Source organism: Oncorhynchus kisutch, linkage group LG28 (genome assembly GCF_002021735.2).
Source record: "Oncorhynchus kisutch isolate 150728-3 linkage group LG28, Okis_V2, whole genome shotgun sequence".
NCBI lineage: Eukaryota > Metazoa > Chordata > Actinopteri > Salmoniformes > Salmonidae > Oncorhynchus > Oncorhynchus kisutch.
The window spans coordinates 9445442-9458466 of record NC_034201.2 but is presented as its reverse complement, the minus strand read 5'-3'; the positions used below and the strand labels follow the sequence as shown (position 1 = coordinate 9458466).

Sequence of the window (13025 nt, the reverse complement as noted above, 5' to 3'; positions counted from 1 at the left end):
ATACGGACACGCCTGGTGCCCAAATTGATGACGTATGTCACACAGTTGAGAGTCGAGTGGAGACGAATGGAGTTAGTTCAGTCAGTCGTCCTGGTGATCCTCGTTTATGCTGGCAACAACAACAGCATGGCGCCAATTAAAACTTGTAAAAGAAAGTGATGTTTATTTCGATGGGAAAGGGAGAAATAACGTAGTATTGTTCACCATCTGGATGTCGCCGTTACATGCTAATTAGCTAATGTAATATCAAGCCGGTGTGGATGACAGGTGCAACGGTGTTGTAATTCCCACTGGGCAGTATACGCTTCACCGGGCAGCTGTATCACATGTCGCTAGCGGTAGATACGTGGCCAATTTGTTTCATCCCACTTGATTATACAGTGCCTCCAGAAAGTATTCAGACCCCTTGACTTTTTCCACATTTCTTACATTATAGCCTTATTCTAAAATTGATTCAATTGTATTTTGTGAAAGCTCTGACTAAGGCATTGAGGCCAATACGTAAAGTGTATTAAAAGAGCAGTGATACTATCAAGAGCAGTGTGGGGGTTTCTTCTTATTTCTCTGCAAAAAAAAAAAAAAAAGCCTCACTGTGTGTATGTATGTATGTATATATATATACCGGTGAAATCGTTCCGCCAGTTCCTGGTTGCTAGTTTGCCTAATTTCAGCTGATGTGACAAAACAAGCACGTAAAGTCCAGAGAATCAATCCAAAACCACAAATATTTCAGCTGTTTGAAGCTGGTGTACAAAACTGAAAATAAAATATGCAAAAATGCACCTTAAGAAAGGGAAGCATAGAAATAGTGCCCAAAAACCTATCTACCGCTTCTTAGACTTGCGTTCAGTGAGAATGACAGATCTATAACTCACAACTCTATGTACATTTGGTCGGGTCGCCCAAAAAGGTATACACCGCAGCTATAAAATGATTTCAATTGAGTTTCCCCATCACCACTAAAGTAATATTCCCTCTCATCACCACTAAAGTAATATTCCCTCTTCCGCGCCAATAGCAGATTCTGAGGATTTGTTGTCACATCCGTACCACCGTAGTGGGGGCGTGGCCACTGTATAAACGTAATTCCGTGAAAACTATGCCTGTCAGTCACCGTCTGCTTCTCTGGTGGTGTGCGAGACTGCGAGCTCAAGAGGAACTACTTTTCAGACGCGGATAGACAAAAGACCCAACCATGGTAACGTTACGTTTGTTTCAAATGGCTGTAATTTAGTTATCCTAAATATGCACAGTAGCTGTGTTGGGGACGGGTACTTACTTGGCCCGTTGAACATTGAAATTGTGATTTTATTTCGCACCATAGTGTCACAATCGATGACTATTGGCTAACTAGTAGCACACATTTTTAGAACTGGCTTGTAACGTTAACTTCAATTACATTGTCATTCGTTGTTAGAGTTAACTAGTTAACCTAGCCCCTCGGCATATCATCGTATCCATGACTAACGCTGGCATGAACTAGTGCATGTTGGCGTCCTTGGTAGTAGTTAACGCGTCGCTACCTTGTTAACTGTTAGGCCTCTTGTTAAACAGACGGCAAAAAATGTTAGCAAACTAACGTTACGCTATCCACCATTGGCATTGATAGGGTAAACAACGTTACTGTATTGCCTTGTAATTTAACTGCAATGTTTAGACCTACGCCGTGCCAGATAGCTGTTGAAGCGTTAGCCTTACAAGTACCGGTGACTACCGCCTGTTCCAGCTGACCCCACCCTTACTGCAATTACAAGGAAGTGTAACATAAGTAGCTAACAACCTGCCAATGTTCTTAGAAGATGATGAAATACGTCCATGGACTTTGTTCGGTGGCGTCTATTACTCACTGCGTGTGTTCACGTCTTAAAACATGTCAGTGATCATTGAGGGTTGGTTAGCCGCACAAACTAGGAAGCCATGGAACACAGCCACAATTTCCCTCTTACTTGACTTGCGCGCCAGTGTTTCTAAAGCCTCGTTCACACTGTGCCTCGTATACATCGTGACTTATTTCATTACGTCGTACATCTTTAGGGGGGGGGGGATCTGAATGAAAATAGTCCGGGTGGCTGTTTGATTAATTGTTAAGCAGTTTTGTGGCTTGGTGGTAGAAGCTGTTAGGGGGCCTTATGGACCTGGACTTCACGACTCTCTTGGTGTGTTTGGACTATGATAGTTTGAGGACACCAATGAAATTGAAACTCTCTCGACCCGCTCCGATTCTAGTTGTGCACGACTCCAGGATTTGAGTTGACTCCAACCACTCTAGCTCTACTCCCAAAAACACAAACGGATGTGCTCACACACACCTCATTATTGCACAGTCCTTCTAGGAAGACTACATTTGTGTTCTAGAGGACTGACATGAACATGATGCTGCCATTTTGCCTATAAAATGCATCTTTGGTTTGAATCTAGAAGGTCATGTGTAGGAACTGCAATATTTCAGTGATGTTTTCTGTGTGCGGCCTTGACGGATCCCATAGGATGATGCACTCTACGCTGATAAGCCTTTTCTCTGCCATATTCAGACTGGTATTACTACACTTTGGTTTTGTAATGATTATCAAAGCTTGTGCGTTATTCCAGAGGACGATTCTCACATTATTAGTTTTTCCAAACTGCTCCGATTATTTTTTCAAATGTAATTGTCTTATGACGGAAGCCTGTAGATTTATTGTAGACGTGAAGATATTTCATCGTCATATCTAGACGACAATAGGCTTCACTGGTAACTCACGATTGGCTGCAAAATGTATAGGTCTCCCCATAATATTTACATTGAAGTGTGATCATAATCATTATTGTAGAGGTCCATCTATGGTAGACGTCCTGCCTAATAACAATGCCCCACATCCTGCTGATTTGAGCTATTTAACCGTATTTGCACTTGCCATTTCCAGAAAGGTTAGCAAGGATGCTGCTTTGCGATCAATTGCCTATGTAGCCGATGTGAAATGGCTAGCGCTAGTGGCGTTTCAATCGGTGACGTCACTTGCTCTGAGACCTTGAAGTAGTGGTTCCCCTTGCTCTGCGATGGGTATCGATGCTTCGAGGGTGTCTAACGTGTGCAGAGCGTCCCTGGTTCGCGCCCAGGTCGGGGCGAAGGGACGGACGTAAAGTCTATACTGGGACAGGGCTCTCATACCGGTTTGTGGAGAACTACCATCCTGTAGATGTTTCCTCCAACCTAGTACATCTGCTTTAATAATTAGCTGGTTGAGTTAAATCAGGTTAGTTACAGCTGGGGTTAGAGCAAAAAACGTACAGGGAGGTAGCTCTCGATGAACAGGGTTGGAGAGCCCTGGCCTAAGACTTAAACAGCCAGCAAGGGTTTCATTAAAAGCTATAGGATATACTTTTTATTGCACATTATGTGTAATTAAACTGACACATTTGGAGATTTTCAACTTAAATTCACTGGCACTATGACGTTTAGCTTAGCCATTGTCATTGATAGATTCAGATGACGGAGCTATAGCCTATGCGCACGGTTCTGACTCTCTGCCTCGCCTTCTCTTTCTCTTCACAATGAAAATGCTGGTGTGTTTGGTCGTCGATCTGTTGTGTGTAGAATAGCTCAGCCTACTCATTTATAGTCCCTACTTTAGTAAATTTGCGCAAGACATTGCAAGCCAAGAAATTGCGAAATTTAGCATTTCTATAGCTACTTCATTTGATTACCAATGCACAGTCTGTGCCCCTCTCATCTCCCTCAAACTCGCTAGCTTGCTCTTTCTTTGCTGTGGAAGATACAAGAGTTTGTTCTCAAAGTAAACTACGCAAAATAGTTGCCACTATTGCGGAAATATTGAATCTTAGATTCCGCTAGCAATTGACTCCTAAAACTTGACACCCAGACATGGCAGTTGACGGTCGAGGAATCTTATTTTCTTAGTCGACTCCCCAGTGCCTTTCGTTTGGCATCGCGTTTATTTTGGGAGATTGCAAAGTATGGCCAGAATAAATAGTTTCAGGTGACAATAAAACGTTAACTTAACATTACCTCCGCTCAAAAGGTATGGGGTTCTTCAGCACAACCACCATAAGAAAGAATGGACCATGTGCTGTAACTATTTCTTTGGTTGAGAAAAGAGGACATGCAAACACAATGTTAGAGAGTGAGCATCCTGTTCTTTGAATAGTCTTATTTTCTTCATGGTCAAAACATTGGAATTATGTTTTTACAATTTCATTAAAAACGAAAGCTGAGATGTTGAGTAAATAAGTACCAGTATTCAATCATTTTTTTTATGGCAAACCTAAGTCCAGGCGTAATACTTTGCCTGATTGAGCTAGATGTGCCGCTAGCATTTCCAACCAAGCAGAGGTGTCACAAAAGTCAGAAATGGTGATAAAATAAGTCACTTACCTTTGAAGATCTTCATCTGGTTGCAATCACGAGGGTCCCAGCTACATAACAAATGGTCCTTTTGTTCGATAAAGTCCTTTATATGCCAGAAAAGTCTTTCATTGGTGCGCTTGACTCAGTAATGCACCGGTTTCCCTCGTTCAAAATGCATACAAATGAATCCGCAAGTTACTATTAAACTTCTTCCAAACATATCAAATAACGTTCCTAATCAATCCTCGGGTACCTTAATATGTAACTAAATGATATGATTTAAGACTGAGAATACCAGAGACCATTACTGGAGATAAATAATGAAGTACGAGCACTCACCGGAACGCGCAACAAACACTACAGCCAAAATGGGAGCCACTTACCAAAACTATAAATTCTAGCCCATTTTTCAAAAAACAAGCCTGAAACTCTTTCTAAAGACTGACATGCAATCTGGGAGGTATTCCTCTTCTATTCCCATTGACAGCCATAGTATTCAAGGGTGAGCAGGGGAAAAAAACACAATTTCTGGAATATCTGCCATATCAGTTCTGTTATACTCCAACATTATTTTAAGTTTTAGAAACTTTAGAGTTTTCTGTCCAATACTACCAATTATATGCATATCCTAGCTTCTAGGCAGTTTACAGTAACAGGAAGTTTACTTTGGGCACCTCATTCATCCTAACTTCCGAATACTGCCCCCTAGCCCGAAGAAGTTAACTCCAATAATATGTTGCATGGACTCAATAATAGTGTTTAACATGATTTCTGAATGACTACCTCATCTCTGTACCACACTTACCTATAAGGTATTTTAGTCAACCAGTAAATTTTTAACACCGATTCAACCACCAAGACATGTAAGGTTTTCCAATGCCTTGCAAAGAAGGCCACCTACTGGTAAATAACAAGCAGACATTGAATATCCCTTTGAGCATGGTGCATTTATTAAATAGACTTTGGATGGTGGATCAATACACCTAGTCACTACAAAGATAGAGCTAAGCACAGGCAAAATACTAAATTAATCCTGGTTGCCTGCTTTCCAACACACTTTTCAGCGGATAATAACTTAAAACACAAGGCCAAATATACACTGGAGTTGCTTACCAAGACATTGAGTGTGCCTGAGTGGCTTAGTTTTGACTTAAATTGGATTGAAAATCTATGGCAAGACTGATCATCAACCAACTTGACAGAGCTTGAAGAAAAAAAATGTGCAATATTGTACAATCTAGGTGTTCAAAGCTCTTAGACTTACCTTAAGAATCACAGCTGTAATTGCTGCCAAAGGTGATTCTAGCATGTGTTGACTCGGGTGTGAATATTTATGTAAATGAGAATTCTGTATTTAATTTTCAATACATTAGCAAAAATGTTTACATTTGGCCATTATTGTGTGTAGATGGGTGGGGAAATTATTTACATATTTTGAATTCAGGCTGTAATACATCAAAGTGGAATAAGTCTAGGGCTGTGAATACTTACTGACGGCACTAACTGATGACAGTTGCTCAAATCTATTCTGGCACCGTAAAGTCAACTGATATGGACAGTGCAGGTGTAAGATGCTCAAATTAGCAGTGCAATGGCCGATAGTGATTTATGAAATGCATGGGTCTCTTGGGTACACTATGCATTAAAGATGTTTTTTCTCCTTAGGCCTCTGGGGTGACAGTGACCGATGAAGTTATTACAGTCTTCAACGAGATGAAGGTGCGTAAGGCCCAGGCGAACGAGGACGAGAAAAAGAAGCGGAAGAAGGCGGTGCTGTTCTGCCTGAGTGAGGACAAGAAACACATCGTCCTTGAATCGGGTAAAGAGATCCTGACTGGCGACGTGGGTACTACAATTGCAGACCCTTACTTGCACTTTGTCAAGATGCTGCCCGCAGATGACTGTCGCTACGCCCTCTATGACGCCACCTACGAGACCAAGGAGACCAAGAAAGAGGACCTGGTCTTCATCTTCTGGTGCGTGTCAACTGTTAAGCACTGGGTTTAAAAAGTCAGTTTGATTACAACTAGAAATACAGAACCTTGTGGTCATCTCTCCTGTTCTCTGTATCGCAGGGCCCCAGATGGTGCTCCACTGAAGAGCAAAATGATCTACGCCAGCTCAAAGGATGCCATTAAAAAGAAATTCACAGGTGAGCACTGTTTTTAGGTTGAAAGAATCATAATACTGTCCAACTGCTGTGTGGGTATGTCTAGGGTACTTCATTCTTCACATTTGACCACTTTGCTCAATTACAGGTATCAAGCATGAATGGCAAGTTAACGGTTTGGAGGACATCAAAGATCGGCGAACCTTAGCAGAGAAGCTTGGAGGCTCGTCAGTGGTCACCCTTGAAGGTGGGCCTGTATAAATCCCATCTCGGTTATGATCTGAGGCCTACAGGGAAAAAAAAAAAATAGATTTTTAAATCCCGTGGGTATGGCTGTTTATTCCAGAGTGACAAGAAATTAGGTGAGGGGGTTTAGAGTACACATTTGAGGGTGTTGGGATGGGGTATTTTGTTGTGTGGAGAAAAATCAAGCGTGCTGTTTCATGGTTTAAAATTGTGGTTATCATTCCACTTGTCACAATGAAGAACACAGACATGTCTTAAATGGCAATTTGTGATGAAGGATTATGACAAAATAGATGAAGATTTGTCACCATTTCTGAGATTGGCCTTGCAATTTCCAAACTCATGAAGAATGATATCTAATGGAAGAGAATTTGCCCTTGCATTTTCCAACTAATGAACAAAATGAGTTTTACAGAATGACCTTTTTTTAACAGATGAGTACTGGTTATGTATCTTGTTTAATGGAGGGATGTCTGGATCAGGCAGATGAAAGAAACTAATGAGCAAGCCTATGACTAACCTACTGGGTTAATTTATGCACTTTGTTCACATGAATCTGATGGCAATTCCTGTGTTGCCAAATTAGTTATTCTTTAGCATGTCTAGCTAAATCTAGTTTTATTTTCCAGCATGCTTCCAGTCAAATTAAAATTCCAAAATGTGACCTTATTCTATTAAGTTATTTCCAAAACCTTTGAGCAAACAGTAAATGTGCTGTGTACAAACAAATGCATTCCTTTTTTCATGATAAAATCTCAGAACAGCTTGAACAGGGATCAATTGGAGTCAGGGGTATGTCGTAGTGTGGGTGGCTCAAGTTGGAAGAAGCCTATGAGAGCAAGTAAAGTGTGGATGTATATGTGGGTGTTCTGTTTTTGTCTCCTTGTGTCTAAATAAAGAAAATGCATTTACTAGCTGCTGCCTGTAACATGTTTTCTTTGCCTAACTGTCCATTTCTGCGTACGTTTTTTATTTTTTACATTTTTGAACTGATAGTCTATTTGGATGCATCAATATATTAGCAAATGATTAGTCTATTCATGGTTCATTTTTTTATTATTCTTCTGCATTTAACAGTGCACATAATTATAGCCCACACAGCTCAGTGGGGGAAAAGTGCAGGGCATGCAATTTTTGGCTAAGTAGTATATCCCCATTAGTGATGGGCGTTCTGAGTCTTTTCGGAGAGCTGTAGTCTTCGGCTCCATTCACGTAAGAGGCCCATCCAGGTCCGTCTCCAGGTATAAGCGACATAAGAACTTATCCCAGCTATTAAAGCTGCCAGAGCATGGGGACAGTTGTCCACCCGACCTCCCAAAAGCCTGGCAGAAGTGTGAGCCCTTGAATCCAGGGCAGTAGCTTCAGCCTGATGTGACTTACACCAACTGATACTAAATTGCCTGATTGACTGGCCATGTCGGAATAACCATACTAGCGTACTACATATATAAACTGCATACTATTTACTCATCGCATACTGTTTAGTAAAAAGTATGCCATGGCTGCAACGCAGTAGCGGCTCTAAATTGAGTAGGTGGGGTTGAGTGCGGGGGGTTTTCTCAAATTCAGTAGACATGCATCGCATTAACGAGGCTGATAACTTTCACATTCAACCTATAACACAGTGGCCCATATAGCCCATCTATTGTAATTTTAAAAAGGACTGAAGACTGAAACAGGTTCCATTTCGACACAGTGATACCATAGTGCTTTAACATTATAAATTCAATCAAATAGCCTAGCACACACACTTTCCAAATGTTCAAATTGAAAGGCTATTGTACAGAAACACGTGGACAGCGGGTGCATCGCAAATTCAGAACCGCTGGACATCAAAGTAAAGCACTGATCATTGGGAACGAAATCAGAATGACTGCAAAGGCTTGGTCCATAAATGAAATAAGTAGCCTTGCCTACAACACTAAAACAATGCACATGATTAACATGACCGCAGTAACGCAGCCGCATCCCGAGTCCCCGGAGCCGACACATTCAGGAATCATAAGATGGTTTACTATTTAATTTAAAAGCTCTGAAGGCTAAGAAAACACTTATCAGTGACAAAGCAGTAATCCACTTTAAAAATAATTGTTATCAAAGATGTAGCCTGCGATGCAATCTATCATTTTAAGAACAAAAACTGCTTTGCCAACATTTGAACTCTTCTGCAGAAGTTTTGTGCATTTTCCCAATTAAGTAGCCTAAATTATCAGCTGTTGTCAAAGCTGAAATGAGTATGACATCTGGGCATTTAAAGTATACATTTTTCTAAATGTTGCATACTATTCTTTTTTCGAATACTCAAACGGCCTATTTCGGATGCATGTATGGGTATTCGGACTCAATCCAAACAATGTCTTAATTTAATTTTTGTTTTCTCCATCTATCTCCGGTAAGCTATCCAGGAAAGGGCTAATATTTAGCCCATATTAATATATGTAGCCTTAACTGAAATCAGTAGCTTGCTAACATTGGATAACATTCATATACTGGCCATCTCTGTAACTCACTTAGATAATTCCTTTGATGATACAGCAGCAGCAATACAAGGATATAACATGGGGGAGGTGTTGCTGTATATGTTCAGAGCCATATTCCTGTGAAGCTTAGTGAGGATCTCGAGTCAAATGTTGGAGTGTTGTGGTTGCAAGTTCATCTGCCTCATCTAATGCCCCTTCTTTTGGGACACTGCTTTAGGCCACCAAGTACTAACACTCAGTATTTGGATAATGCAGTTAGTGTGCAATGCTTGATCATGTGTGTGATGTTAAAAGTGCTGTCTATTCTCTGGGTGACCTGAATACTGACTGGTTAGCAACATAGCACATGTCAGTCAGTGAAAAACATTGAAGCTAAGCAGGGCTGGACATGTTAACAACCCTGGATGGGAGACCAAAGGCATAGCTCCAGTTAAATAAAATGTCCAGTGGGAGGTGCTGTCCAGGCTTAACCATGAAACTCATACATGTAAATGTACACTAGATATACCAAAGTATGTGGTCACCTATTGAAATTAGTGGATTTGGCTGTTGCTGACAGGTGTATAAAATTGAGTGCACTGCCATGCAATCTCCATAGACAAACGTTGGCATTAGATTGGCCTTACTACTCTCACTGACTTTCAACGTGGCGCCGCCAACAAGTCAGTTTGTTACATTTCTGCCCTGCTGGAGTTGCCCCAATCAACTGTAAGTGCTGTTCTCTGGAGTGATGAATCACGCTTCACCATCTGGCAGTCCAACGGACAAATCTGGGTTGGCGGATGCCAGAAGTACACCACCTACCCGTGTAGTGCCAACTGTAAAGATTGCTGGAGAGGGAATAATGTTCTGGGGCTTTTTTTCTTGGTTTGGGCTAGGCCCCAGATTGTTTTTTAAAAATTTGGTCAAGTTAGTGTGGGAGAGGTGGAAAAACAATTGTTATCCACCTAATAATGACAAGCTACCAGGTACAAGACAACCTTGATGGGAAACTATTGAGAATGGTAGGGGACTGTATTTATTTGCTATATCTTTAACAAAAGCCTAAAGGAGTGTGTGTGTCCACAGGCGTGGAAGGAAGCTAAAGTAATTCCACAGCCTAAAAATTGTAAAGCACCCTTTGCTGGATCTAACAGCTGCCCAATCAGTTTGCTGCCTGTTCTTATTACACTGATGTAAAGAATTGTGTTTGAACAAATACAATGCTATTTCTCAGAAAATAAGTTAACTACTGACTTTCTGCATGCATATAGAGAAGGGCACTCAACGTGTACTGCACTGAATCAGATGACTGGTTAAAGTAAATGGATAATAAGATGATAGTTGAAGCTGTATCGTTAGATTTCTGTGCAGCCTTTGATGTTATTAATCATAAATTGTTACTGAAAAAAATAACTTGCTATGGCTTTACATCACCTGCCATCACATGGTTGGAGAGTTATTTATCCAATAGAACCCAAAGAGTGTTGTTCAATAGAAGCTTCTCTCACATCAGATACAGTGCATTTGGAAAGTATTCAGACCCCTTGACTTTTTCCACATTTTGTTATGTTACAGCCTTATTCTAAAAAAATATATATTTTACATTTCTCTCATCAATCTACACAAAATACCCCATAATGACAAAGTAGAAAGTTTTGAAAATATATTTAAAGTTACAAACGGAAATATCACATTGACATAATTATTCAGACCCTTTACTCAGTACTTTGTTGAAGCACCTTTGGCAGTGATTACAGCCTCAAGTCTTGTGTATGACGCTACAAGCTTGGCATACCTGTATTTGGGGAGTTTCTCCCATTCTTCTCTGCAGATCCTCTCAAGCTCTGTCAGGTTGGATGGGGAGCGTCGCTGCACAGCTATTCTAAGGTCTCTCCTGACATGTTCGATTGGGTTCATGTCTGGCCTCTGACTGGGCCTCCCAAGGACATTCAGAGACTTGTCCCAAAGCCATTCCTGCGTTTTCTTGGTTGTGTGCTTAGGATTGTTGTCCTGTTTGAAGGTGAATTGTCGCCCCAGTCTGAGGTCCTGAGTGCTCTGGAGCAGGTTTCATCACGGTTCTCTGTACTTATGCTGCCACCACCATGCTTCACCGTAGGGATGGTGCCATGTTTCCCCAAGATGTGACTCTTGGCATTCAGGCCAAAAAGTTCAATCTTGGTTTCATCAGACCAGAGAATCTTGTTGCTCATGGTCTGAGAGTCTTTAGGTGCCTTTTGGCAAACTCCAAGCAGGCTGTCATGTGCGTTTTACTGAGGAGTAACTTCCATCAGGCCACTCTACCATAAAGGCCTGATTGGTGGAGTGCTGCAGAGATGGTTGTCATTCTGGAAGGTTCTCCCATTTCCACAGAGGAACTCTGAAGCTCTGTTAGAGTGACCATCGGGTTCTTGATCACCTCCCTGACCAAAGACCTTCTACCCTGATTGCTCAGTCTGGCCGGGCGGACATCTCTAGAAAGAGTCTTGTTGGTTCCAAACTTCTTCCATTTAAGAATGATGGCGGCCACTGTTCTTGGGGATCTTCAATGCTGCAGAAATGATTTGGTACCCTTCCCCAGATCTGTGCCTTGGCACAATCCTGTCTCGGAGCTCTACAGACAATTCCTTTGACCTTACGGCTTGGTTTTGAATTGGTTTTTGCTCTGACATACACTGTCAACTGTGAGACCTTATATAGACAGGTGTGTGCCTTACCAAATCCTGTTTAATCAATTGAATTTACACACAGGTGGACTCCAATCAAGTTGTAGAAACATCTCAAGGATGATTAATGGAAACTGGATATACCTGAGCTCAATTTCGAGTCACATAGCAAAGGGTCTGAATACCTACAGTACCAGTCAAAAGTTTGGACACACCTATTCCTTTAAGGGTTTTTTCTTTATTTTCTACATTGTAGAATAATAGTGAAGACATCAAAACTACAAAACAATTATTGTGACGAAAATTCCAGATTGTCTGCATAATCAAATAACATTCAGCTCAGACACCCATACATACCCCACAAGACATGCCACCAGGGGTCTCTTCAGACACCCATACATACCCCGCAAGACATGCCACCAGGGGTCTCTTCAGACACCCATACATACCCCACAAGACATGCCACCAGGGGTCTCTTCAGACACCCATACATACCCCGCAAGACATGCCACCAGGGGTCTCTTCAGACACCCATACATACCCCGCAAGACATGCCACCAGGGGTCTCTTCAGACACCCATACATACCCCACAAGACATGCCACCAGGGGTCTCTTCAGACACCCATACATACCCCACAAGACATGCCACCAGGGGTCTCTTCAGACACCCATACATACCCCGCAAGACATGCCACCAGGGGTCTCTTCAGACACCCATACATACCCCACAAGACATGCCACCAGGGGTCTCTTCAGACACCCATACATACCCCACAAGACATGCCACCAGGGGTCTCTTCAGACACCCATACATACCCCACAAGAAATGTCACCAGGGCTCTCTTCACAGTCCCCAGGTCCAAAAAGGAATTCACAGTAACGATCACATGGAACTCCTTTCTATTTTAATTTACTCAAGCAAACAGTAGTAGCAGGATGATGAACCATCACTAGTCCCGGCTTCCTCTGGGCTCTGTCCCATTTCGACCCCTACCCCCATCCTCTGGGACGGATTACCGATCGGTGTTAAGATACTGATGGTTTGTCAAGATTGATGGTTTGTACAGTTGTGGCTACGAGTACAGCTTCATCTTGTTGTCACATCGGGATAACAGTTGTTGACAACTGTAGCATTTTAGCTAAGCTTAACCCTAAGCCTTTTCCTAACCTTAACCTCATTCTCCTAACCTCCTACATG

General features: G+C 41.8%; 1 protein-coding gene across 1 annotated transcript; it reads left to right on the top strand.

The window, feature by feature from the left end:
• Positions 1-1053: 1053 nt before the first annotated feature.
• LOC109872866 (cofilin-2-like) lies at positions 1054-7615 on the top strand. Its single transcript, XM_020464260.2, has 4 exons — positions 1054-1198; positions 6011-6321; positions 6421-6497; positions 6604-7615. Exons 1-4 carry the CDS (start codon positions 1196-1198, stop codon positions 6714-6716), a joined length of 504 nt encoding a protein of 167 aa, XP_020319849.1. The 5' UTR covers positions 1054-1195; the 3' UTR covers positions 6717-7615.
• Positions 7616-13025: the final 5410 nt, after the last annotated feature.